At 49.7% G+C, this 24,600-nt stretch overlaps 2 protein-coding genes across 4 annotated transcripts; one reads left to right on the top strand and one right to left on the bottom strand.

Moving 5' to 3' along the window:
- Positions 1 to 582: 582 nt before the first annotated feature.
- Positions 583 to 15,095, bottom strand: polr3glb (RNA polymerase III subunit GL b). Of its 3 annotated transcripts, XM_028013104.1 has the most exons (9): positions 9,644 to 9,805; positions 6,179 to 6,304; positions 5,885 to 6,046; positions 5,613 to 5,742; positions 5,461 to 5,529; positions 4,486 to 4,539; positions 4,314 to 4,405; positions 4,137 to 4,244; positions 583 to 787 (listed from the first exon to the last, which is right to left on the bottom strand). In XM_028013104.1, exons 3-9 carry the CDS (start codon positions 5,990 to 5,992, stop codon positions 701 to 703), a joined length of 648 nt encoding a protein of 215 aa, XP_027868905.1. In that variant the 5' UTR covers positions 5,993 to 6,046; positions 6,179 to 6,304; positions 9,644 to 9,805; the 3' UTR covers positions 583 to 700. The 3 variants fall into 3 exon arrangements, with proteins under 3 accessions (XP_027868905.1, XP_027868906.1, XP_027868904.1); XM_028013105.1 differs by lacking the exons at positions 6,179 to 6,304; positions 9,644 to 9,805 and adding an exon at positions 14,990 to 15,095; XM_028013103.1 differs by lacking the exon at positions 6,179 to 6,304 and having other exon boundaries at positions 9,644 to 9,804.
- LOC114142196 (immunoglobulin superfamily DCC subclass member 3) lies at positions 9,343 to 24,385 on the top strand. The gene is made up of 17 exons (XM_028013339.1): positions 9,343 to 9,365; positions 10,435 to 10,620; positions 12,135 to 12,253; positions 13,907 to 14,287; positions 14,363 to 14,507; positions 14,583 to 14,713; positions 14,809 to 14,946; positions 15,022 to 15,180; positions 17,182 to 17,347; positions 17,451 to 17,701; positions 17,775 to 17,939; positions 18,015 to 18,203; positions 18,325 to 18,432; positions 18,506 to 18,629; positions 18,704 to 18,803; positions 20,040 to 22,419; positions 22,639 to 24,385. The coding sequence occupies exons 1-16, from the start codon at positions 9,343 to 9,345 to the stop codon at positions 20,112 to 20,114; spliced, it is 2,460 nt and encodes an 819-aa protein (XP_027869140.1). The 3' UTR covers positions 20,115 to 22,419; positions 22,639 to 24,385.
- Positions 24,386 to 24,600: the final 215 nt, after the last annotated feature.

Below are 24,600 nucleotides of genomic sequence, written 5' to 3'. Positions count from 1 at the left end.
GAGCTGAACCCGGTTGACCGGGTTCTTCAGAACCGACACGTGCTGCACATCCACCCTCTCCCCTTTCTGCTGACCCGGCACCCAGAATCAGAACCGCCCCAGTCGGCGTCTGATTGGCCGACGGTTTGGGCCTCTGAGTCAGCGGCTCGGGTTTCCTGCAGACCAGAACCAGGGCAAAGGTCGCACACAGCAGCAGAGGGACCGGACCGGGTCCAGGTTCTGGTTCTGTCTGAAAGCAGTAGGATGGTTCCAGTCTTCAGAACCAGAACCAAATGGGCCGAGAAACATCCAGAACTTCAGGAAAGTCAGAACCAGCTGGAAATCCTGTACTGGTACCGACCCAGTCTAGGCAGAACCAAACTGACCCAAACAAAGTCTTGGTTCCGGATGGTTCTGGAGGAACTCCTGGCTCAGGTTCTGACCAGCCTTGGTTCTGGTTGGTTTCAGCAGTCATGGTGGGCCAGCAGGGGGCATTAAGGGAGGCTTCATGGTTGGTTCCCCCGGGTCAGAACCAGGCAGATCCAATTGGGTCAGAACCAGGAAGAGTGAAACCACATTATGGATCCAACTGAGTCAGAACCATTACAAACATCACACTGGTTTATTTTCAACAGCAAAAAACAATAAAAACAGTTTTTGTACAAAAACTTTAAGAACGCTCCGATAAAACGGATCAGTCGGGTCGGAACCAGAACCAGTTCTAGTAGACGGCCTCGTCCATGTTGTCGTCACTGTCTCCTCCGAAGTCCTCGCCATTATCGAAGTACGACATGATGTAGTCTGTCTCCTGACACACACACACACACACACACATTAATTCATCACAAAACGTTAATAATCCATCCATCCATCCATCCATCTTCTTCCGCTTATCCGAGGTCGGGTCGCGGGGGTAGCAGCTTCAGAAGGGAGGCCCAGACTTCCCTCTCCCCAGCCACTTCTTCCAGCTCCTCCGGGGGAATCCCGAGGCGTTCCCAGGCCAGCCGAGAGACATAGTCTCTCCAGCGTGTCCTGGGTCTTCCCCGGGGCCTCCTCCCGGTGGGACGTGCCCGGAACACCTCACCAGGGAGGCGTCCAGGAGGCATCCTGACCAGATGCCCAAGCCACCTCAACTGGCTCCTCTCGATGTGAAGGAGCAGCGGCTCTACTCTGAGTCCCTCCCGGATGACTGAGCTTCTCACCCTATCTCTAAGGGAGAGCCCAGCCACCCTACGGAGAAAACCCATTTCGGCCGCTTGTATCCGCGATCTCGTTCTTTCGGTCATGACCCAAAGCTCATGACCATAGATGAGGGTGGGAACGTAGATCGACCGGTAAATCGAGAGCTTCGCTTTTTGGCTCAGCTCTCTCTTCACCACGACGGACCGGTACAGCACCCGCTTGACAGCAGACGCTGCGCCAATCCGCCTGTCGATCTCCCGCTCCCTTCTTCCCCCATTCGTGAACAAGATCCCGAGATACTTAAACTCCTCCACTTGGGGCAGGACACCCCCCCTGACCCGGAGAAGGCACTCTACCCTTTTCCGGCTCAAGACCATGGCCTCGGATTTGGAGGCACTGATCCCCATCCCGGCCGCTTCACACTCGGCTGCGAACCGATCCAGCGAGAGCTGCAGATCACGACCCGATGAAGCCAAAAGGACCACATCGTCTGCGAAAAGCAGAGATGAGATCCTGAGGCCACCAAATCAGATCCCCTCAACACCTTGGCTGGTCTAGAAATTCTGTCCATGAAAGTGATGAACAGAATCGGTGACAAAGGGCAGCCCTGGCGGAGTCCAACTCTCACCGGAAACGAGCCCGACTTACTGCCGGCAATGCGGACCAGACTCTGACACCGGTCATACAGGGACCTGACAGCCCGTATCAAAGGGCCCGGTACCCCATACTCCCGGAGAACCCCCCACAGGGCTCCCCGAGGGACACGGTTGAACGCCTTCTCCAAGTCCACAAAACACATGTAGACTGGTTGGGCGAACTCCCATGCACCCTCCAGGACCCTGCCGAGGGTGTAGAGCTGGTCCAGTGTTCCACGACCAGGACGAAAACCACACTGCTCTTCCTGAATCCGAGGTTCGACTATCCGACGGACCCTCCTCTCCAGGACCCCTGAATAGACCTTGCCAGGGAGGCTTAAGAGTGTGACCCCTCTATAATTGGAGCACACCCTCCGGTCCCCCTTTTTGAACAGGGGGACCACCACCCCAGTCTGCCAATCCAGGGGAACTGCCTCCGATGTCCATGCGATATTGCAGAGTCGCGTCAACCAACACAACCCTACAACATCCAGAGCCTTAAGGAACTCCGGGCGGATCTCATCCACCCCCGGGGCCTTGCCACCGAGGAGCTTTTTAACCACCTCGGCGACCTCGCCCCCAGAGATTGGAGAGCCCAACCCAGAGTCCCCAGGCTCCGCTTCCTCAGTGGAAGGCATGTTGGTGGGATTGAGGAGGTCTTCGAAGTACTCTGCCCACCGGCCCACAACGTCCCGAGTAGAGGTCAGCAGCACACCATCCCCACTATAAACAGTGTTGGTGCTGCACCGCTTCCCCCCCCTGAGACGCCGGATGGTGGACCAGAATCGCCTCGAAGCCGTGCGGAAGTCTTTCTCCATGGCCTCTCCAAACTCCTCCCACACCCGAGTTTTTGCCTCAGCAACCGCCCGAGCCGCATGCCGCTTCGCCCGCCGGTACCCATCAGCTGCTTCCGGAGTCCCACAGGCCAAAAAGGCCCGATAGGACTCCTTCTTCAGCCTGACGGCATCCCTCACCGAAGGTGTCCACCGACGGGTTCGAGGGTTGCCGCCGCGACAGGCACCGACAACCTTGCGGCCACAGCTCCGATCGGCCGCCTCGACAATGGAGGCACGGAACACGGTCCACTCAGACTCCATGTCCCCCACCTCCCCCGGGACGTGTTCGAAGTTTTGCCGGAGATGGGAGTTAAAGCTCCGTCTCACAGGGGATTCCGCCAGACGTTCCCAGCAGACCCTCACAACACGTTTGGGCCTGCCAGGTCTGACCGGCTTTCGCCCCCGCCACCGGAGCCAACTCACCACCAGGTAGTGGTCAGTGGACAGCTCCGCACCTCTCTTCACCCGAGTGTCCAAGACATACGGCCGCAGATCCGATGAAACGATGACAAAGTCGATCATCGAACTGCGGCCTAGGGTGTCCTGGTGCCAAGTGCACATATGGACACCCTTATGCTTGAACATGGTGTTCGTTATGGACAATCCATGGCGAGCACAGAAGTCCAGCAACAGAACACCGCTCGAGTTCAGGTCGGGTGGGCCGTTCCTCCCAACCACGCCCCTCCAGGTCTCACTGTCGTTGCCCACGTGAGCGTTGAAGTCCCCCAGCAGAACAAGGGAGTCCCCAGGAGGAGCACTCTCCAGTACCCCCTCTAAGGACTCCAAAAAGGGTGGGTAATCTGAACTGTCGTTCGGCCCGTAAGCACAAACGACAGTCAGAACCCGTCCTCCCACCCGTAGGCGGAGGGATCCTACCCTCTCGTTCACCGGGGTAAACCCCAACGTACAGGCGCCGAGATGGGGAGCAACAAGTATGCCCACTCCTGCCCGACGTCTCTCTCCCTGGGCAACTCCAGAGTGGAAGTATGTCCAGCCCCTCTCAAGGAGACTGGTTCCAGAACCAGAGCCATGCGTCGAGGTGAGACCGACTATTTCTAGCCGGAACCTCTCGACCTCACGCACTAGCTCCGGCTCCTTCCCCACCAGAGAGGTGACATTCCACGTCCCAAGAGCCAGTTTCTGCAACCGAGGATCGGACCGCCAGGGTCCCCTCCCTTGGCCGCCACCCATCACACAGTGCACCCGACCCCTTTGGCCGTTAATAATGCAATAATCAAATAATTATAAAAGTTGTTGTGAAAAGTTTATTCTACTCTAAGTATTTTTCAACTAAACATTATTTTTCAAAAATAAATTTAAATTTAATTGGTTGATGTCACAGGTGAATGAAGGCTTCTGATTGGCTGCTGGGCGTCCAATCAGGAGAGCATTTGCAGCCAGACTGGATCCGGTTCCTGCCACTCTCAATATGGCTGACGCGCGGCTGTAAGTAGCATGCTAGCGCTCTGGCAGGAAGTAGCTTTGGTCACATGACCTTCCTCACCTCCTCAAACTCCTCTTCATCATACTCTTCCTCAGCCTCGGCCTCGTCCTCCTTCTGCTCCTCGCCCTCCTCCTCAGAACTCTCCTGCTGCTCCTTCTTCTCCAGCGTCTGGAGGTCAAAGGCCAAAGGTCACATGGTGTGCAACCCACCCCACCTGTTCTCAGTCCAAACACTCACCTCCAGTTTGAGCAGCACCTCCTCTTTTTCGCCAACCTTCTTCTTCTTCTTCTGTCCCGACGGTGGAGCAGCCAGGCGGCTGAGCGCCGCCCCTGTGGACACACAGCAAACTGCAGTTGCTGTCACTGGCTCAGGTAATCAGATTACTGTCAGATGGTATCAGAGTACTGACCGTCTCTGGGTTTCCTGATTTGGACCCGGAGCTCTTTGGGGATTCTCTTCCAGTCTGAAACAAAAGCAGCAGAACCTCAGCAGGACCTCAGCTGGTTCCACCGGGTTCTGGTTCCTTCAACAGACCCAGTTCATAAGAACCAGTCAGTCCTGCAGGGGGAGCTGTTGGACACACCAGGGTCCAGACTGGAATGCTCTAGAAAACAGGTTCTGCTTGCTTTGAGGTTCCAAGTTTGAACCGAGTCGGGTTCAACGGACGAGAACCGAACTGAACTAAACCAAACTGAATCGAACAAAACTGAACCAAACTAAACTGAACTGAACTAAAACGAACTGAAAAAGTACCACACTAAACTGAACCGAACTACACTAAAATGCACCAAACTAAAACCAACTGAACCGAACCAAACCGAAACTAAACCGAACTAAACAGACCGAACCGAACCGAACTGAACCAAACAAAACTAAACCGAACTGAACCCAAACGAACTGAATTAAACTGAACTGAACTGAACTAACCCAGACCGAACTGAACTGAACCGAACCGAACTAAACCAAACCGAACTAAACCAAACCAAACTAAATCGAACCGAAACCGAACCAAACTGTACTAAAATGAACCAAACTAAAACGAACTGAACTGAACCTAACTGAATTAAACTGATCTGAACCGAACTGAACTAACCCAGACCGAACTGAACTGAACCGAACCGAACTAAAACAAACCGAACTGAACTAAACCAAACTGAACTGAACCGAACTAAACCAAACCGAACTAAAACGAACTGAACCAAACTAAACCGAACTGAACTGAACTGAACCGAACCGAAAAAGAAACAAACTAAACTGAACGGAACTGAACCAAACCAAACCGAACTGAACTAAACTAAACCGAACCAAACCGAACTGAACTAAAACAAACCGAACTAAACCAAACTAAACTGAAATGAACTGTTCCGTATTGAATTGAACTCACCTATGATCCAGTCAGTGAGGCCGTCCATCTTGTCACTCAGGTGATATTTATCTGAGTATCGCTCCACATCTGACAGGAAGTAGAGAGAGCTTTTCAGAATAAGAGCACAGCTTGGTGAGTCAGCTGCTGACTCCTGATTGGTGAGTTCTGACCTCTGTGGGCGGCGGCCGGCTGGATGAAACATGGCTGACTCCTCATGGCCACCCTGAAGTCCTGCTTCAGCGCCGTCAGGTACTCTGACTCCTCCCCACCTGCCAAGGGGAGGGGCTTCTGCTCCATTACCTGGGAAACCGCACAGCATCAACTACAACTCCCAGAGTGCACTGCTGCCCTCATTCTAGTTCGTTTGGAGTTGGACCCTTCCAACAGAACCAGAACCACTTGAGGACAGGAGCCTGATGAAAGGAAAGGGGGCGGAGCTTACCGGGAACACGGTTGTGGGCTGCTGCACGGCCGGAGGCAGGGAGTCGCCTCTGCTGGTTCCGACCGAGTCCAAACCCAGAGTTCTGCGGCCGCGTCCGCGACCCGCCATCGCCACCCAGACTGCCGGATCAGAACCAGAACCTGGACCGGGAGAATCTGGATCCTGAAAACACAGAGAGACAGAGCTTCAGTACCGGGTTCTGACCCGACATGGTTCTGACCCAATACGATCGCACCGACTGGTCCAATCAGAACTCAGGACCGATTCTAGACCCAGATCTGAAACCAAACCGACCTGGAAGATTTTCTCTTCCTTCAGTCCTAAAATCCTGTGTGAACTGGACCAGTACCAATCAGAACTGTGCTGACCCAAACCCAACTGAGTCAGAACTTCATCCAGAATCAGCAGCTCCTGATGGACCTAGATCAGATAACCAAAAAGGTTCTGTTCAGATAAAACAATCAACTTCATAAGACCTGCTGACTCGGTTCTAGTTCGGTTCCGGTCCATAGATCTTTTGTCAGAACTTTCATTGAAAACGGGTCAAAAACAATTCTCTTTCCATTTTTTAAACGTTTGAATAAAATTAAATGATAAAAACTAATTTTTGGACCATCTTACTGGTCCAGAACCAGAACCTGACACTTCTGGTTCTGGTTCGTCTGGACCAGCTTCTTCCAGTTTTTAGTGTTGCTGCTGATTGATGATTGATTATTGATGATTCAATATCAAACTTACTATGTATTTATTGTTCACTTTTAAAACTCTTCAGACATTTTTTATTGAGATTTTTGCTTCATTGCTTCTGTCGTTTTCATTTTGAGAGGAAACATAAATTAATAAATTCAGAGGCCACGCCCCCAACCCACACCTGACGGACACCACGCCCCCACAGTGTGTCCAAGTGCCGAAGAACCAGAGCCGTCAAGTTCTGCAGAGCCCCGGTTGCATTGGCGGTCATTGGGCGCCCACAGAGTCAGCCATCTGTTTTCCTCTATCGGTTTGATACAGTAGGGGCTTCCACACTTCCCATGTCTGCACCTTCTGTCACATTTTTCAGCCGTTAAAACTGTTTAACCCATTGTTAACACGTCGCAACATGTTTTTCCGAGCCGCCTTTAAACACAACATGAGCGAGCGCTGTTGTGCAGAGCTGCTCAGGTGTGTTAGAATCATAGCAGCAAACTAACAAAACGCAAAGAACTTGGCACAGTTTTTCCCCAAACTAACCGACTGAGTTGAGTAAAGCTGTTGGATACAGCTAATGTTAGCTAAAAGATGACTAGCTAAAAGATGACTAGCTAATGTTAGCTAAAAGATGACTAGCTAATGTTAGCCAAAAGATGACTAGCTAATGTTAGCCTAAAGATGACTAGCTCATGTTAGCCAAAAGATGACTAGCTAATGTTAGCCTAAAGATGACTAGCTCATGTTAGCTAAAAGATGACTAGCTAATGTTAGCTAAACGATGACTAGCTAATGTTAGCCTAAAGATGACTAGCTAATGTTAGCTAAAAGATGACTAGCTAATGTTAGCTAAAACATGACTAGCTAATGTTAGCTAAACGATGACTAGCTAATGTTAGCCTAAAGATGACTAGCTAATGTTGGCTAAAAGATGACTAGCTAATGTTAGCTAAAAGATGACTAGCTAATGTTAGCTAAAAGATGACTAGCTGATGTTAGCTAAAAGATGACTAACTAATGTTAGCTAAAAGATGACTAACTAATGTTAGCTAAAAGATGACTAGCTAATGCTAGCTAAAAGATGACTAGCTAATGCTAGCTAAAAGATGACTAGCTAATGTTAGCTAAAAGATGACTAGCTAATGCTAGCTAAAAGATGACTAGCTAATGTTAGCTAAACGATGACTAGCTAATGTTAGCCTAAAGATGACTAGCTAATGTTAGCTAAAAGATGACTAGCTAATGTTAGCTAAAACATGACTAGCTAATGTTAGCTAAACGATGACTAGCTAATGTTAGCCTAAAGATGACTAGCTAATGTTAGCTAAAAGATGACTAGCTAATGTTAGCTAAAAGATGACTAGCTGATGTTAGCTAAAAGATGACTAGCTGATGTTAGCTAAAAGATGACTAACTAATGTTAGCTAAAAGATGACTAGCTAATGCCAGCTAAAAGATGACTAGCTAATGTTAGCTAAAAGATGACTAGCTAATGCTAGCTAAAAGATGACTAGCTAATGTAGTTTTACTACACTGTACCTTTTTCTTTTACTTGAGTCATATTATTGTTGCTACATAGACTCATTTTGCCCCCAAAATTAGCCAATGCCCCACCCCCTGTTAAAGTCCGGGGCAACAGGTGTTCTGTTTATCTGTGCTAACTGTAAATCCGTCCTACCTTGTGGTAATGCGCACATCAATGCTACGTCACATACTGCTAACTCAGCAGATTTCTTATAAATACGTCCTACCATGTGTTTTGTTTCATCGAAGATTACAGTAAGCTTTATTTAATTTATTTTATACGTGGCTTTCACTGCTGTTTCACTTCATGTTTTTACTTTACATAACAGGCTGCACAGTGGCCCAGTTGGTAGCACTGTTGCCTTGAAGCAAGAAGGTCCTGGGTTCGATTCCCGGCCTGGGGTCTTTCTGCATGGAGTTTGCATGTCTGTGTTGCCCTGCGACAGACTGGCGACCTGTCCAGGGCGTACCCTGCCTCTCGCCCAGAACGTTATCTGGAGATAGACAGCAGCACCTTTCGACCCCTCTAAGGACAAGGGTGAAAGAAAATGGATGACAGGCAGCTTGTAAATGGCTTTAGTTTGCCGTCTGCATAGTCGTTACTACTGTAAACAACTGTCATTGTTTGGTGGTTAATCGGGACAAAATACGTTGTTTTTTGGGCTATTCTGTCCCTAAATTTTAAAATATTTTAGTTTAATTACACTCTTTCTTTATTATTAAACTTTGCTAAATAGATGTGGGACTGAAGCTGTGTAATAACAGTGTAATATTAGTGTATATTAATCATATCCTATCATTTCAGGAACACAGTGACCTGCTCAGTTCGGTGGGTTAGGGTTAGGGTTAGTGACACATTGTGGCTGCGCTGCATTTGATAAAGTTTGTTATACAGCGGATTAATGCGCAAAAAAAGTTACGGCGATCTGTTGACTGTTTAATTTAATTCCAATAAAAACCTGTTTCCTCTGTCTGATACTGTTTTATTCTTACAAACGCCTCTGTATTTAAAATCTTTTAACAGGTAGGATATTCTAGTAAAGGATTAGTGCAAACATCTACAGCTTTTCATTTTAAACAGGTAGATATTCAGATGAAGGAAGTGATCTTCTTGTGGTTTCGTCATGGATAGAAATTGTTCCGATGCTAAGCTAACCATAACTGCTAAGCTTCCACTTCAGTCACTCTAATAATGTTATAAAATATATTTAACATTAACAACCTGCTGTAGTTTTCTGATTGTAAACATGACGGTAGCAGCTTTGGACGGGTAGCACCGACAGACAGACTACGTGCTACGGTAGGAAAATCTGACGAGGCAGCTCAGATAGTCAGAACACCGGTTCTGATCTATTTGGACCGGAGGAACTCTAACCGAACCGGACCCTGATCCAAACTGGAGAGTTCCGAAACTGATCATGTACTGGATCTCCGGATCAGAACCTCCGACCCTTTTAAATAAAACTACAAAAGAAGTTCTGATGTCAGAATTCGAGCAGAACCTCAGTCTAAACTCTGATGGTTTGGTTCGGTTCGGTCTGTTCTGACCTTTCAGCGGGTTCTGGTTCCGGTTCTAACGGTCATCTTCCTGCAGCCGAACCTCCATCAGTTTATCCTAAACCTTTCAGAAAAGAACCCGTCCTGTTTCAGTCAGAGGTCCACTTCCTGTTTACATCCCGCCACGCTTCTTCTTCTGCTTCTGCAGCCTGAGCGGCTCTCTGCCGCCACCAAGCGGCCAGCGGGGGCTCTACACTTATTTTATGTTTCAGAACCAGAACCAGCTTTATTGGCCGAGTTCGTTTGGTCCGATGGTTCTGTTATAGCTCCACATAGAAGCTTCAGGTTCTGATGCTGCAGAACCAGTTCGAACCCAAAACGGTTCTGGTTCAACTGGGCCTCAACTGGGAGGCTTCACTGCTTCCTCAGAACCAAAACCTCAACAAAACCAGAACAGAACCAGCAGCTAAATGGATCGGACATTAAATAGGTCGAGGTTCCTCCTGCTCGGATCAGCAGAACCGGGCTGAACCAGAACTTCTGGACTGAGAGGAAGTTAAAGGATTGGTTCTGATGGACTGGTTCTGACCAGCTTCAGGTCCAGTTTGTACCAAAACTTTTGTAGAATCTAAAGAATCTGACAGAAGCAGAGATTGGACCCGCTGGATGGTTCTGATGATCAGAACCGGTGAAACGGGTCAGAACCTGAGTTCTAGGCAGAACCTCAGTGTGGTTCTGATTCTGTTGTTCTGTTGCCATAAAATAAAAACTCCTCTTTCTCCCCCTCCTCCCTTCTGTCTGACCTTTAACCCCTCCTCCCCCTTATGCCCCTCCCACATCAGCCAGGCGTCTCCGGGTTCTGGTTCAGTTGGAGCCCGACTTCAGACGGAGCAGCAGCGAGGAGGCTCTGCAGCAGAACCGGGTCAGAGCCAGAGGAGAACCGGGTTCTGTAACAGGGAAGAGAAGAATCAGGAGGCTGAAGACGATGATGAAGATGTTGATGATGCTGCTGGGACTCTGCTGTTCAGGTCAGACTCTGTTTCAGAACCAAAGGTTCTGTTCACCGACCCGATGCCATCAGAACTCTGAGGTTCTGGATCTGATTCATCTTCTGATTTACATTCCCTCCTCTTCATCATTTCCTGATTTCTCTTCCTCTTCATCAGGAACCCAGAAGTTTCTTTCTGAAGCTTTTCTGCTTCAGCCAATCAGAGCTTCCCATTTTTCATCTGACCAATAAAAACACAGCAGTGTGGTTTAATGAAAATCAGTTTAAAAGCTGCTGAAAGGCTGATGCTTAAATCTGATCGGATCAGAACCAGAACCATCATCGTCACCGTCACCGTCGTTCCTCTCTCTCTTCATCCTCCCTCCATCATTCGCTCCTTTTTCTCTTCGTTTTCTTTTGTCTTCACTCCAGTTTTTACTTTCAGGCTCCCAGTTTGACCAGCAGCAGATCAAACTGGGAGAAACCGGTTCAGTGTAAAGCAGCGTTTCTCAGGTCCGGTCCTCCTGCCTGCATGTTTCCCTGCTGCCACACCTGGATTGATTAACAGGCTGCAGTTCTTGATGGAACCGTTTGGATCAGCGGTTCTGGAGCAGAGGCTCATCTAAAGCTGCAGACTGGGGGCCTGAGGACTGGGAAGCACTGGGCTAAAGTCACCCAGTTTAACCCAACCCGGGTGACTCACCTGAACAGGAAGTGACCCGTTCAGCAGCAGACTGAAGGACATCTGTCCAGGGGGGGGGGGGGCTGTCTGGTTCTCAGGGTGCTGAAGGATTTACCCCTGGGGGGGTAATTGTTGGAACCGTGAAGTTCACGTTCAGAGCTGGGGGGGGCGGGGCCTGGGGGTCGGTCTCATGACCTCCTGACCTCTGGGCCCGTCTGCTGCTCAGGGTTGGGGGATGTGCAGTCAGACCCCCCCATGATGAGCCCCTCCCCCTCAGGAAGGGGGGTGATGATGATGATGATGATGCTGGACCTTTGGCTCCATCGGAGCCCCGTTTTAACGAAGCGCCGCCGGCGCCAGCTTGTCTTCGTAAAGCGAAGCAGGAGCTGCCAACACCGACGGATGGAAAAGGAAAATATCTCACAGATTTTAATATTTTATTTATTTATGGCTCATGGAAACATTCACTTTTTAATTTTAGATTTATTAGAAATAATTTAACCTTTAGAAATGTCCCAGTTATGCTTTGATACCATTATTATTCGTCATATAATAAGTTGGAATAAATTATTCAATTAAAATTAATTACAAAATTTTAAAATAGTTTCTAAAGGAGCTTCAAAGGTTTTGGGTAAAAACGTAAATCAATTCTTTGCCTGATTCTCCAGAAAAATGAACAACTAGTTACGAAAACATCATGAAATATCAGCTCCATCGCTATGGCAACACCACAGCACAAACAACGGCCAGGTCTGGGGTTGCTGGTTCGATTCCACATAGGAAAACATGTTGCCATGTTTTCAGGTGTTTTATTCCGCAACAACGCTTTGTGTTTTTATCAATGTATCTGTTATTATCTGGTTCTGGTCCAGAACCAGAACCAGAACCAGAACCAGAAGCGTTCGGACCAGAACCTGGATGAGGAACGACCAGGAGGTTCTGGTGGGTCGGACAGCGGCAGCGGGCCTGCAGGGGGATCATGTCTGGTCTGGTTTGTTGTTCTGATTGTTTTCTTTCATGCTGGGGGTCAGAGGTCAGTCAGCTGGGGGGGGGCAGACTGCAGCTGAGTTCAAGTGCAGCTTCACAGACCGACCAATCGGATGATCCGATGGTCTGGAAGAACTTTATGAAAGTAATTTCAGTTCATTCATTCATTCATTCATTCATTCCAGTTGATCGGTTATCGATGCAGTGAACTCAGCTACTTATTATGACCAGTTTAGATGTTTCTATGGAAACCAGCAGAGCATCGTTGACCCGACTGATCAGATCAGAACCTGGTTCCACCCAGTCAGCTCCGGTCCAGCTTTGGTCTGGTTCTGCCTCCTCTAGCCACTCTGGGTGGTTAAACAAGACCATCGGTTCTGGTGGGGTTCAGTTTGAAGAACCGTAACAAAACACCTGAACCACAGGAGGGTCGGTGGCCTGATGTTCCTCTGCTGCACCTGGACAGAATAATGAGGTCATTAGCAGAACTCTGGAGAACCGGGCCACACCAGGAGGTCATGAAGCCGTTTCATTCCAGCGTTTTGTACCTGAGGCTTATCTAAAACCTGCAGGACAGCGACCGGAGGCCTGGAGTTTGACTCACCTGAGTCCTGAACCAACTCAGCCAATGAGATCGCAGACATTCAGTCACCTTTAATAACAACCTCAACCCACAGGTGGAGCTGTGATGTCACACCAGGCGGGCTGGTCACATGACGTCAGGGCTAATGCTGCGTTCACACCGCGTCTGACGCTTCAGGTCGGATGCACGGTAGGATGAGAGAGAAGGACCTGGCTGCAGCAAACAGGAAGGGGCGGGACGGACCGCTGTCAGTCTCAGACCTTATTTGGAAAAGGGACCATTGCACTCCGGAAGTGAAGGGGGCGCTATTTGCTATATTATTCGCGGTCTCCTGTTTTTATTTTCTTTTGAAATCTGTGATATATCTTCACCTTTAGGAAGGATTTTCACTCTCAGCATGAATTTGAACTTTTCTCTCTTATTTACTTCAGCGCAGCCAAGTGAACTTGGGACGAGTCGCTGTTTTCCGCCGCCGGTCTCTGGACTATGGCGGATGAAATTTAGAGAGTAGCACCAAAATATGAAGCTCAGATGTCTTTCTACTGAGACGGTGACAGTTAATCCTCTTCCCTATGAAATACTGAAGTCTGGTTTTATTTACTGAAATCACCAGAATGTCGCCGTCCACCGCCTGTTTGAATTCTCCAGATGATTCCGAAGTTTCCCGGGTTTCACTGGCTAGCTGGACTATCGGCGCTGTTTCCGTCTCACGACCCCATCAGTGCCTGCGCATCTCCTGGCAGCCGCCACTACGTCACATAGCAGAGTCTCTCTGATTGGTTCATGCTCCGGGTCCATCGGCAAAAGTTCAGATTTTATAAACTCCGTCGTCGGCCTCAAAACTCTCGAAACGCTTCAGGCGTCGCGTCCTGGACGCGCTCAGTGTGAGCAGCATTAGCTCCGCCCACTCCCCTGTGTGGCGATCCTGATTTAAGGAGTTTGATTTTAACCCAGAGTTCTGCCTGCAGGCGCGACCGGAAGGAATGCTGACATCTTCATCATCATCATCACCTTCATCATCACCTTCATCAGCCTCCATTCCTCAGTAGAGCCTGCAGTGAGTTGTGCCCTGAGTTTTGCCTGCAGGCAGACCTTATTGTCACCGTGTGCTCCAGCTGAGGCCCCGCCCCTTTCCTACCTGCCCTCCAGGTGTGCTGGGAGCCTCGGAGCTCGCCTTCCTGATGGAGCCCAAGGACGTGATCGCTGTCAGGGACCGCCCCCTGATGCTGCACTGCCAGGTAGAGGGGGAGGGGCCCGTCAGCATCACCTGGAGGCATAACGGCGTTCCCATAGCAACCGGCGACAGGGCGGCGGTGCTGGCCAACGGCACGCTGCTCATCAGGAACTTCTCCAAGAGGCGAGAGAGCAACGAGTCGGATGCCGGCGAGTACGACTGCGCAGCACAGAACCGCTACGGGTTGCTGATCAGCCGCAAGGCGCGGGCGCAGTTGGCCTGTGAGTCACACCTGCACCATGTGACATCATCCCCCACCTGCAGCACACCTGAACTGACCTGTCTCCATCCTGCAGCGCTCCCAAAGTTCCTGTCCCACCCACAGTCCCTGGCTGTGGACGAAGGGGGTGTGGCCAGACTCAGCTGCCAGGTGAACGGGATTCCTGAGGCAAACATCACCTGGCAGAAGGACCGCCTCCCTCTGAGCACCGCCGACCCCAGGTGACCCTCCTTACCTGCAGCTCCTGGCAGGCGTCCAGAGCCTCATCATCACGTTTCCCTCGGCCGTGTCTGCAGGTACACTCTGCTCCCCAACGGCGTCCTGCAGGTGACTGCCGTCCAGCGCTCCGACGGCGGCCTGTTCCGCTGCGTCGCCTCCAACATGGCCAACACGCGCTACAGCCACGAGGCCCAGCTGTCCGTCACCGGTAAGGGAACCGGCTGAACTCTCTACCTGATCGGTGGTTCTGGTGTCGGCGGGTCTGGGCCATTTCTCTGATGGGTTCTGGTTCTGTGGGTCCAGTTGCAGGGTCCAGAACCTACAAGGAGCCCGTCATCCTCTCTGGACCTCAGAACCTCACCATCAACATCCACCAAACCGCCATCTTGGAATGCATCGCAACAGGAAACCCACGCCCGATTGTGTCCTGGAGTCGCCTTGGTAACGCCACCGTCACCTGTCTGTCTGTAGCAGCTGTCCTCACCTGTCCTCACCTGTCCTGTCCTCCACCACCAGACGGTCGGTCCATCGGCGTGGAGGGCGTCCAGGTCCTGGGGACGGGGAACCTGATGATCTCGGACGCGTCTCTGCAGCACTCCGGGGTTTACGTCTGCTCCGCCAACCGGCCCGGCAGCCGGTCCAGAAGAACTGCGCTGGGACGCCTGGTGGTGCAAGGTGAATCCAATCGAGTTTAATCTGTACAGCAAGTCCTTTCAGTCATAAAACAGAATCAACAATCAAACATGACATAAAGTTCCATCGTTAAATTGATTATTGATTACGTTTCTAATAAAACTCTAATCAGAGGGTTTTAGTCTGGATTTAAAGGATCTCAGTGTTTCAGCTGGTTTTCAGTTTTCTGGAAGTTTGTTCCAGATTTGTGGTGCACAGAAGCTGAAAGCTGCTTCTCCTCGTTTGGTTCTGGTTCTGATGCAGAGCAGAACCAGAACCTGAGGGGTCTGGAAGGTTGATCCAGCAGCAGCAGATCTTTAATGTGTTGTGGTTCTGATCCGTTCAGTGGTTTATAAACTAACAGGATTTAAAGTTTATTCTCTGAGCTGCAGGGATCCAGTGGAGGTTCTGGAGAACTGGGTTTATGTCTCTATCCTTCTGGTTCTGGTCAGAACTCCAGCAGCAGCATTCTGGGTAAAGAACCGACTTTGGACCTCTGGCCTCACAGACAAACCGGGCCGATCCAGAACCAATCGGATCAGACAGATTCTGAATCACTTGGTGGTTTTCAGTTCTTTGTTGGAATCAGTTCCTCTCTGAGAGAGAGGAGCGTAGCAGTATGACTACAGCGAGCGCTCTGGATGACCCCAGCCAAGAAGGGGTTCATCTGCACAAGCTGGTACTGTTGGATCCGCCTCCCACTCCAGCAGAACCAGCAGGCTGCTATCGAAAGGCTCTGGTTCTGGTCCAGATGAAGGTCTGTTAGCTTCGCTCAGCCTGAGGTTGGGGGTGCTGTGGGGTCAGAGGTCAGGCCATTAGCATGTTGATTAGCATGAGAAGAGACGCGGCGCACAATGAGGATCTGGTTCCCACAGCGGCGCCGTCTGTCCCGGCAGAACCCGACCCGGTCCGACCCGCACCGTCACTGTGCAGAACTTGATGGACCCGTTTATCCTGGTTCTGTTGGGCTGCAGCAGAACCTCTGATCTGCAGAGTCAGTACCAGCCGACCCATCTGGGTCAGAACCACCTTCTGTTTGTCACAGAACCCGGTCAGTTCTCTGAGGCGGTCCGAAGAAATGAGTAAGAGGAAGAATGCAGCATCTGGACCAGAATCAGAACCTGGACGAAACTGGACCAGTTCTCCCAGTTTGAGTCTTTAGGATTTATCTGAATCATCATCATCTTCATCTTCATCCCTCTGTGTGTGTGTGTGTGTGTGTGTGTGTGCCTCCACGCTTCATAGATCATCTTTATTTCTCTTCTAGTGAACCCCCCCCCCCCCCCACACACACACAATCTGCCCTTTGACCCCTGACCCCACCTCCTCCCCTTTCTTTGCATTTAAAGCCAAAGGGGTGGGGCTTCAGGAGCTGTGAGTGGGGTCTCCGGGTTACCGTGACGACAGGCGGCCAGAGGCGAGACAGCACCTGTCTGTCTGCAGGGGTGCAGGGGTCAAAGGTCAAAGTGGAGTTTAAACACAGACACAAAGAAGTTCAAGTTCAGAAAGAGAGATGAGTTCACTGACGGGACGACAGCGTGGGAAATCCCAGAGAGTGGCCCCCTGCTGGAGCAAAGAGGCGACTGCAGCTGTTGCTCTTCATCATCATCATCATCATCATCAGGATCTTCATCTCAGTCTCACCACAAAGAAAATACTTTACTTAGCAGAAAGACACAGACACTTTGTTAATTGTATCGCTATGGCAACCTTCTCCAGTTTTATTATCCTAACACGCTGCAGCTCTGGAGAAACTCCTGGATCACAATCCTCTCAAAGCTGCAGAACCCTGTTTCCAGCATATTTTTTCCTTCCACCCAATGTTCCCTCCATGCAGAAGGCTATTAATTATTCCGATGTTCTCATTTTACTAATAATATTTAGTTTTTTATCATCACGAATTTCACAGTTTGAATGAATCCTGAAGTTTCAGTGAGTGGCTCTTCCTGCTGCCGGTGCCCCCTGCAGGAGGCTTTCTGCTAATGCTGCCGTGTCGCTCTGCAGCTCCTCCAGAGTTCGTTCAGTGGCCGCAGTCCGTCTCCCGGCCAGCAGGGGGCAGCGCCGTCTTCAGCTGCACCGCCACCGGCGTCCCCCAGCCGCACCTCATCTGGCTGAAGAATGGCAAGCTGCTGGCGCCCGGCGCTAACGTCAAACTCACCAACGCCAACACGTAAGGCTGCTGGGGCCTGGGACTGGGCCGGAACCGGGTCAGAACCAGGTCTGGAACGGTTTCTGACCCTCTAGATCCCTCTGACCCGCTCTGCCCCCTGCAGGACGCTGGCCATCACACGCATCTCCGCAGAGGACGAGGCGATCTACCAGTGCATCGCGGAGAGCGGCGCCGGTACCAACCAGGCCAGCGCACGGCTGGCGGTGGCGCCAGGGCCGGCGTTGCCTGAGGCGCCCGCCGGGCTGCGCGCCGCTGCCCTGAGCGCCGCAGGTTTACGGCTCACCTGGGACCGGCCCGACCCACAGGACGCCCGGCGGGTCATCGGATACGTGCTGCACATCCGGAGACTGGGAGGTAAGAGCCGGGCCGGGTCGTGACCGGGCCGGGTGGTTCTGTCTAGCAGGTTCTGACTCCGCTGCGTTCCCAGAACCCGACGGCGCCGAGCTGCAGGAGGCCGTGGACCAGAACACCTTCAGCCACGACGTCCAGAACCTGGAGGCCGCCACCAGCTATCACGTCTACCTGAAGGCGTACTCTGCTGAGGGCGGCAGCCCGCCGTCCGCCGCCGTCACCGCCACCACGCTGGGCGGAGGTACACCTGGTACTCACCTGAGACACGCCCCCCCCGGTCTGGGTTGCTTACTGTCACCCTCTGTCTGTTCCACAGTTCCCAGTACTCCCAGTTTCTTCACCAAGGTGCTGAACCAGACAGCTATGCAGGTGTACTGGGAGCTGCCCAGTAAACCAGGGAAGGTGGAGGGCTTCAGGCTGCTGTACCATGGGGTCTCCAACCCCGACGTCCAGGGGCAGGATATGTTCCCAGGACACATCAACACTCACACCGTCTCCAACCTGGGTGAGCTGCAGCTAACGCTACTGAGCCAGGTGTAGAAGTGGAGGCCCCGCCCCCTGCTCACCTGGCCAGGGGGTCCAGTGTAACCTGATGTGTGTGTGTGTGTGTGTGTGTGTGTGTGTAGAACCAGCAGCGGTTTATGAGATCCAGCTGGTGGCGTTCAACGGGAACGGAGACAGTCCGTCCGCTCGTCGCCTGGTGTCTCTGGCAGAGGGCGGAGCCTCAGCAGCAGGTAGGCGGAGCTTCCAATGCTGGAACCAGTTTGCCCAGTTTAGAGGTTAACCTGACCGCTTTGTCGCCCCCAGCTGGTCAGAGCTGTAATTGCGACCAGTCCGACCCATCCATGTCGACGCTGCTGGTCGGCGTCCACAGCGGCCTGGCCTGCGTCCTCTGCTGCCTGCTCTTCATCCTGCTGGCGTACAGACGCAGGTACATCATCATCATCATCATCATCTGTCTGCTTCCTCTGTCACTATGACCTGCAACTTCCTGTTTCTGTTCAGTTTTATCTGCAGAAAGGAGAGGAGCTGGGAGACTCCAGCCACCCTGACTGGAGTGAGAGGGGCTAAAGGTCAAAGGGCAGAGAGCGTTGAGCTGAGCCAGGTGAGGAGAACACCTGAACAATTAGCTTCAGACCTGGTCACAAACATTCAGCTGAATCCAACCAGCCAATCACAATCCAGCTCTGGCAGAAACATTAGCATGCGCTAATCTTCATATTTCCCATCAGCCAATTGCTGGGTTTCAGTCACGAGACCCGGATGGCGCTTTAATTTTTTAATTAACTCCCTGTGACCGACTACCTTCCAAACAGGAAAATAACGTTTATCTTTCTCTCTATTAGAGCGGTTGGAACAACCGTACAGGACTCAGACTAAACGGCCTGCACTCACTTCCTGCCCTCCATCTGCACTGGGTGACGTCGATGCTACGTCATCTGAAACCCAGCAATAGAATGTCAGGATGACCACCATTTTTCAACATGGCTGCCATTTATTTGAGCCACTCGAAGCAGTTATTGCCATAAAATGTTTCCCACTTTCTTTTTTCTCCGAAGCGTTTTTTGCGGCGCTAGCGGCTCGTATTTTTTCCATAGTAGGCAGACAGGAAGGAGGGCGAGGAGAGAAGACATGCGGTAAAGGTCGTCGGGACCGGGAGTTGAACCCGCGACGTCCGCGTCGAGGACTAAGGCCTCCAAACGTGGGGCGTGCTAACCTGCTGCGCCACCACAGCACGCCCCCAATGTTTCCCATTTTCATGACTTGGATGAACTTTAAGTCACATCCTGTTTTAGTTCATGAAACGTTAAAGTGATAAAATGCAGCAGAATCAGAAACGGAGGACTCTGCTGTTAGCGAGTCTCAGACCAGGAAGGAGGAGAAGAAGAAGAAGAGAGACCGACATCTTAACGTTTGTGTAACGGTGGCAAACAATCAAGCGAGATATTGTAATTGAGTCCGCAACATTTGAATTTAATAGTTGTTAGAAAGTTAGCGGTATCGCTACACAGCCATTAGGAAGAGAGAACAAAACATCCGTTCCACAACTGTCGTCTCCTAGCAACAGCGGAACGATTCTGACCCCCACCGCAACCACGTCAAACTGCAACAGAGCCAGTAAATAACACGCAAAAACACCAAAGATTTAATTTACATCGACTATTTCATCAAAATGGCCTGTGTGCTGCATTAGCGTTAGCTTCTGCTAACCTTTTTAATATTTTAAATGTGCTTAATGGTTTAACGTTAGCTTCAGCTATAATATGTGTTCGGTTCTGCTGATGGTTCTGATGGTGCTGATCAGAACCAAGCTAATCATCACCTTTTGCTCCACCTGCAGAGATGTGACTCCGCCCCTCCTCCAGTGACCGTCATGGTCGAGTTGAGACGATCTGCTGAATCTGGACCCGGATAACCCCCCCACAGGGAGGGTGGGTTAGACCCCCCTCTGCCCCCCCCCCCTCCCCCCCCCCACACACACACACACACAGCCTCACCTCCACCTTTAAATGATGAAGCTGCAGAGACTGACCGCTCTGTTCACTACCTCTCCCACATTGAGCCAAAGCTGAGCCCCTCTGACCCGGTACCACAATGACCTGGTCACATTGACCCTGACCCCTGACCCGGACCGTCCTCTGTGGAAACAGAGTCACTTCCTGCTCAAACCAAAACCTTTTTTCTTTAGTTTGGTGTCGTTTCCGTTTGATCACCAACTGTGCCGAGTTCCCGCCAGTCCGACCAGAACCGGGCCTCAGAACCACCCGAGCAGGTAGCGGACCTGCCGGGCCTCTGGGGCCAGAACCAAAGGGATTACCACGTTCTGGCCAGCAGGTGGCAGCAGAGTTCACTGTAGGTCAGAAAGTGGAGGAAGAGCTGCCCCCTACACCCCCACACCACTACCTCAAGCTTTGACCTCTGACCTCCTGCTGCTCAGGCCAAGCTACCTCACAACCAAAAGCTCCATGATTGTCCCTTGACCTCTGACCTCTGAGCTGCTGCAGAGGTGAAGCAGGACAGTTTGGACATGGTGGACACGTCTCTGTGGGACGTCCTCACCTTTATGAACACATAAAGGCGGGCGTGGCCACTTCCTGTCGGCCATGTTTCAGCGTACCTGTGATGTGTTGGAGCCAAATATTAACGCGCTGAACGGCGTCCAAAGAGGAAGTTCTGATCCAGATTCAGTTTGTTTTTGCTCTGAAGAACAAAGGAACCAAAACGACGAGTTTCTATTGGACGACGAGTCCAAACGACCAAATGAGAGACAGATGGAGACACCTGCAGCTCCACCTTCACCTCTGACCTCTGAGGTTCATATGGAGAACCACAGAGGGCCTGGGAGTTCACCGAGTTACGTTACAAGTCTTTACGGTGACCCCTGACCCTCGACCCTGAGGACAGCCTGCAGTAAAACTCGGACCTGTCCGTAAAACTCGGACCTGTCCCTTTAAACTCCCAGCGTAGAACTGGAGGATACGAGTCCATCAGTGGAGTCCCCCCCCGCTAAGCCCCGCCCCTCTGTCCTCGGGGTCACATGTCTTCTCTGCCTGGAGCTTCTTGCTGCCTTGGTGTCGGTTCTGGAGCGACCCGGTTTCATGCAGAGCGAAGCCTTTAATGTTGCTAATTATTCTGGTTTTCTAGAACTTTCTTCCATCAGCTGAGTCCAAGTTTCGGTCGCCGCCATCGGCGGCGGACAGGAAGCTCTGCCAAATTCTGCTGATGTGAAGACGATTCCCGTAGGCCCAGAACCCCAACCCGTTTTTACTCTGTTTGTAGATGAAAACTGCTTCCAGCTGGAGGAGATGGACCGGAACCAGAACTGGAACCAGAACCTTCCAGCTGGAGGAGCTCTAGAAGCTGTAGATCATAGAGATTTGAGGCTAGAACCAATGATGAAATGCTTTAATGGTTTTCTAGTGAAGCGCGGAGCTTTAACTGATTCTGATGGAGATTTTTGTCTGTTTTGAATGAATTTTCTGGAATGTTTGAATATTTTTCCTTCTGTTGGAACAAGCAGCCATTTTTCTCTCTGTTGTTTAGACGCCAAATAAAAGTTATTCATGTAGAAACTGGACTGAAGTTCTGCTTCTTTTCATTCTGAGCCCGGTTCTGGTCGGGTCCATGTTGGCACGACCTAATCAGATTATCTATAATAAGTAAAGTGAACAGTTTTAAAACTTGAACGGACAGATCGACGTCCATAAAGAGCTTAGAGACAGTCGCTGTTTCTGACTCTGCGTCTCCACCTGCTGGTGGTTTGAAGCGAAGCGTCATTCAGGTAAAATGTTCGCTACGTCAGAGCTGCGGTCTGTTTTTCTGAAGAAACACTTGAAGCGTTTGACAGATTGATTTTATATTTAGTATTTTCCTTCAGCTGTTTCTAATGCGATGCTTCAAAATATGAATAAATAAAACGCTGATGGAAACATGGCAGCCGGTTACAAACATAGACAGATTTAAAGAATAGACGCCTCATGATCTATTGTCGCTGACGAGATTTAAGGCGGCCATCTTGGAGCGGTCGTCCCTCCTACTTGGCTAAACAAAAACAGCAGCAGAAATCTCAGCACTGCCGGATGTTTTTGTTCATATCGATGGATTATTGACGTGAGATCTCGGGGGATTACATTTCACAAGCAAGATGGACATATTACTGTTTATATTTTGTGAATAGAATATTACTATACTATATTTATATCCACCAGCTAATATTAGCTGTAGTCACTATAAAATATTTTTGGGGGGCCAGAATAAAGTAACACTGTAACTTGCTGTGAGTTCATGAGCAAAGTGACATTCATTCACGGCTCATTTTGTGCACCAGTAAAAAAACATAATTTGGAATTTGAAAAAAAAAAAAAACATTTATCACTAAAGAAGGGTTCAGTGAATGTGCAAATGAAACTGGTGGGTTCGGTACCTCAAAAAAGGTTAAGAACCACTGCTGTAGTGCTAACGGTGTAACACCGGCTTCAGCTATGAAGGCTAACTGAGATTTTGTAAATCTTAAAAAGTTTGAATTATTCCCTAACATTGATTTAGATTATGTGACACAAAGTTGCAAAGACTGTTATTTATATGTAATTGTTTCACTCTGTCTAAAGTAAGATATCTCCCGTTTTAGTTTAGAAGGTTTCATAAAGAGGGAAATGAGTTTAAGGAGAGACGGATCCACTGCTATGGATCTCTTAAGCTGCAGTTCCTCGGCTGGAAAACATGAATAAAACCTACATAGATATTATGTGTATAACCATGTTCATCATTATTTAATCATCTTTGTTCCTCATATTTATATATATATATATATTGATATTACTAAATAATATATTTTAAAAATATGACTGGTTGTGTGTTTTGTAAAATGCTCATCATACATCAATATCAAAATATTCTATTCCGAATCTATCCTGTTTTCCACACTAATATTTAAATATGCTGAACCATGCATCAGTCGATTCAAAAACACTTAAAAACAATGTCCTTGTAAATGTAGCGATGATATCTGTTTGAATAAGGTTTACAGCAAAACATTGTAAAAATATGTTGAGTATTTAGCGAGTTATGATTAATTAAATGCGCTGATACTTCATTCCCCATGTCAAACATATAAGGCTGAGTGGAGCGGTCGACCTCTCCAAGATGGCCGCCCTAAATCTCGTCAGCGACAATAGGCAGGCGCGGCCATGAGGCGCCTGTTTCTTTATGTCTATGGTATAACGCGGACGGTTATCCACGGTCTCCCGTTTTTATTTTCTTTTGAAATCTGTGACATATTTTCACCTTTAGGAAGGATTTTCACTCTCAGCATGAATTTGAACTTTTATTTACTTCGGCGCAGCTCACAGTTTTTAACAGATTCTGTAGCTTTCTGTGAACTTCTAAATCTGCTCCTTAGTCGCATCTTTTCGGGCCTGATACTGCTGCCTCAGATAACATAGCAAAATAGCGCCCCCTTCACTTCCGGAGTGCAATGGTCCTATTTCCAAATAAGGTATGAGACTGACAGCGGTCCGTTTCCTGTTTGCTGCAGCGAGGTGAACTTCGTCTTTGGTTACAAACTGCAGCAGCCCAGGTGGATAATGGGTAATGTAGTGATCACCTGCTTTACACAGCAATGTCATCCAATCAGAGCCTAGGGGAGGAGCCTAGCCTCCACCTGATCAGAACCTGCAGGTTCCGTTTGTTCACCTTTTGTTGCTGCGTTTCAACAGATTGTTAATTACGGAGGCCCTTAGGGGACATGGCGATTTTTTCTTTTGCGTTCCCTGGCAGTAATGTCCTGATCAGTTCAGGTGTTATGACTGAACACTGTAAGCCTTTCTCACGGGGCCATCACACTTTCTGCTATAATATGAGGCTTTCATCAGGTTTTTCCTTAGATGTTAATATCTCATTATGAAATATCTGAAGTTTTATATCTTTTTCTTTAGGATAGAAATGAACCACAAACCTCTGACATAAACAGAAACTTTCCATAAGTAGGAAAGAAGAAAAAATACATCCAAACCATCTGGACTATTTCTGAGTTATTATCGCGGGTAATAAATCATCTGACAGTTCAGTGTCTGGTTGGTCTGAACGCTTAAAGGGCCGTTTCCATCCCAACCTTCACTAACAGACATAAACATGCAGTGAATGAATCCATTTTCTGTCCGGTTTTTGCACCAAAGAGTTAATAACCACTGGGTTTCTTTAAATGTGCATACATTTGAAATTCTAAATTGACATTTGTGACTGTATACAAAATAGACCAGCAAATATTGCAGTAAGCTTATTACAAGGGAACGCAAAAGAAAATGTTTCCCATGTCCCCTACAGGGCTCCGTAGTTAATGACTTTCAGCTCATCATGGCAGGAAGTCCTGCAGGTGGCGCTGCTGGACTGCATATCAGGTTCTA

Source organism: Xiphophorus couchianus, chromosome 3 (genome assembly GCF_001444195.1).
Source record: "Xiphophorus couchianus chromosome 3, X_couchianus-1.0, whole genome shotgun sequence".
In the NCBI taxonomy this organism is placed as follows: Eukaryota; Metazoa; Chordata; class Actinopteri; order Cyprinodontiformes; family Poeciliidae; genus Xiphophorus; species Xiphophorus couchianus.
This window is presented reverse-complemented; position numbering and strand designations above follow the sequence as displayed.

What these genes read in the sequence shown, in the direction of transcription:
- LOC114142196 (XM_028013339.1), top strand. Translation starts at nt 9,343, where the DNA reads ATGACGGTAGCAGCTTTGGACGG. An exon ending in AAACTCACCAACGCCAACAC is followed by an intron (nt 17,348 to 17,450) that starts GTAAGGCTGCTG and finishes TGCCCCCTGCAG; the next exon opens with GACGCTGGCCATCACACGCA. An exon ending in GGGCGGAGCCTCAGCAGCAG is followed by an intron (nt 18,433 to 18,505) that starts GTAGGCGGAGCT and finishes TGTCGCCCCCAG; the next exon opens with CTGGTCAGAGCTGTAATTGC.
- polr3glb (XM_028013105.1), bottom strand. Translation starts at nt 5,992, where the DNA reads ATGGCGGGTCGCGGACGCGGCCGCAGAACTCTGGGTTTGGACTCGGTC. An exon ending in GCCGGCCGCCGCCCACAGAG is followed by an intron (nt 5,530 to 5,612) that starts GTCAGAACTCAC and finishes ACTTCCTGTCAG; the next exon opens with ATGTGGAGCGATACTCAGAT. An exon ending in AATCAGGAAACCCAGAGACG is followed by an intron (nt 4,406 to 4,485) that starts GTCAGTACTCTG and finishes GTGTGTCCACAG; the next exon opens with GGGCGGCGCTCAGCCGCCTG.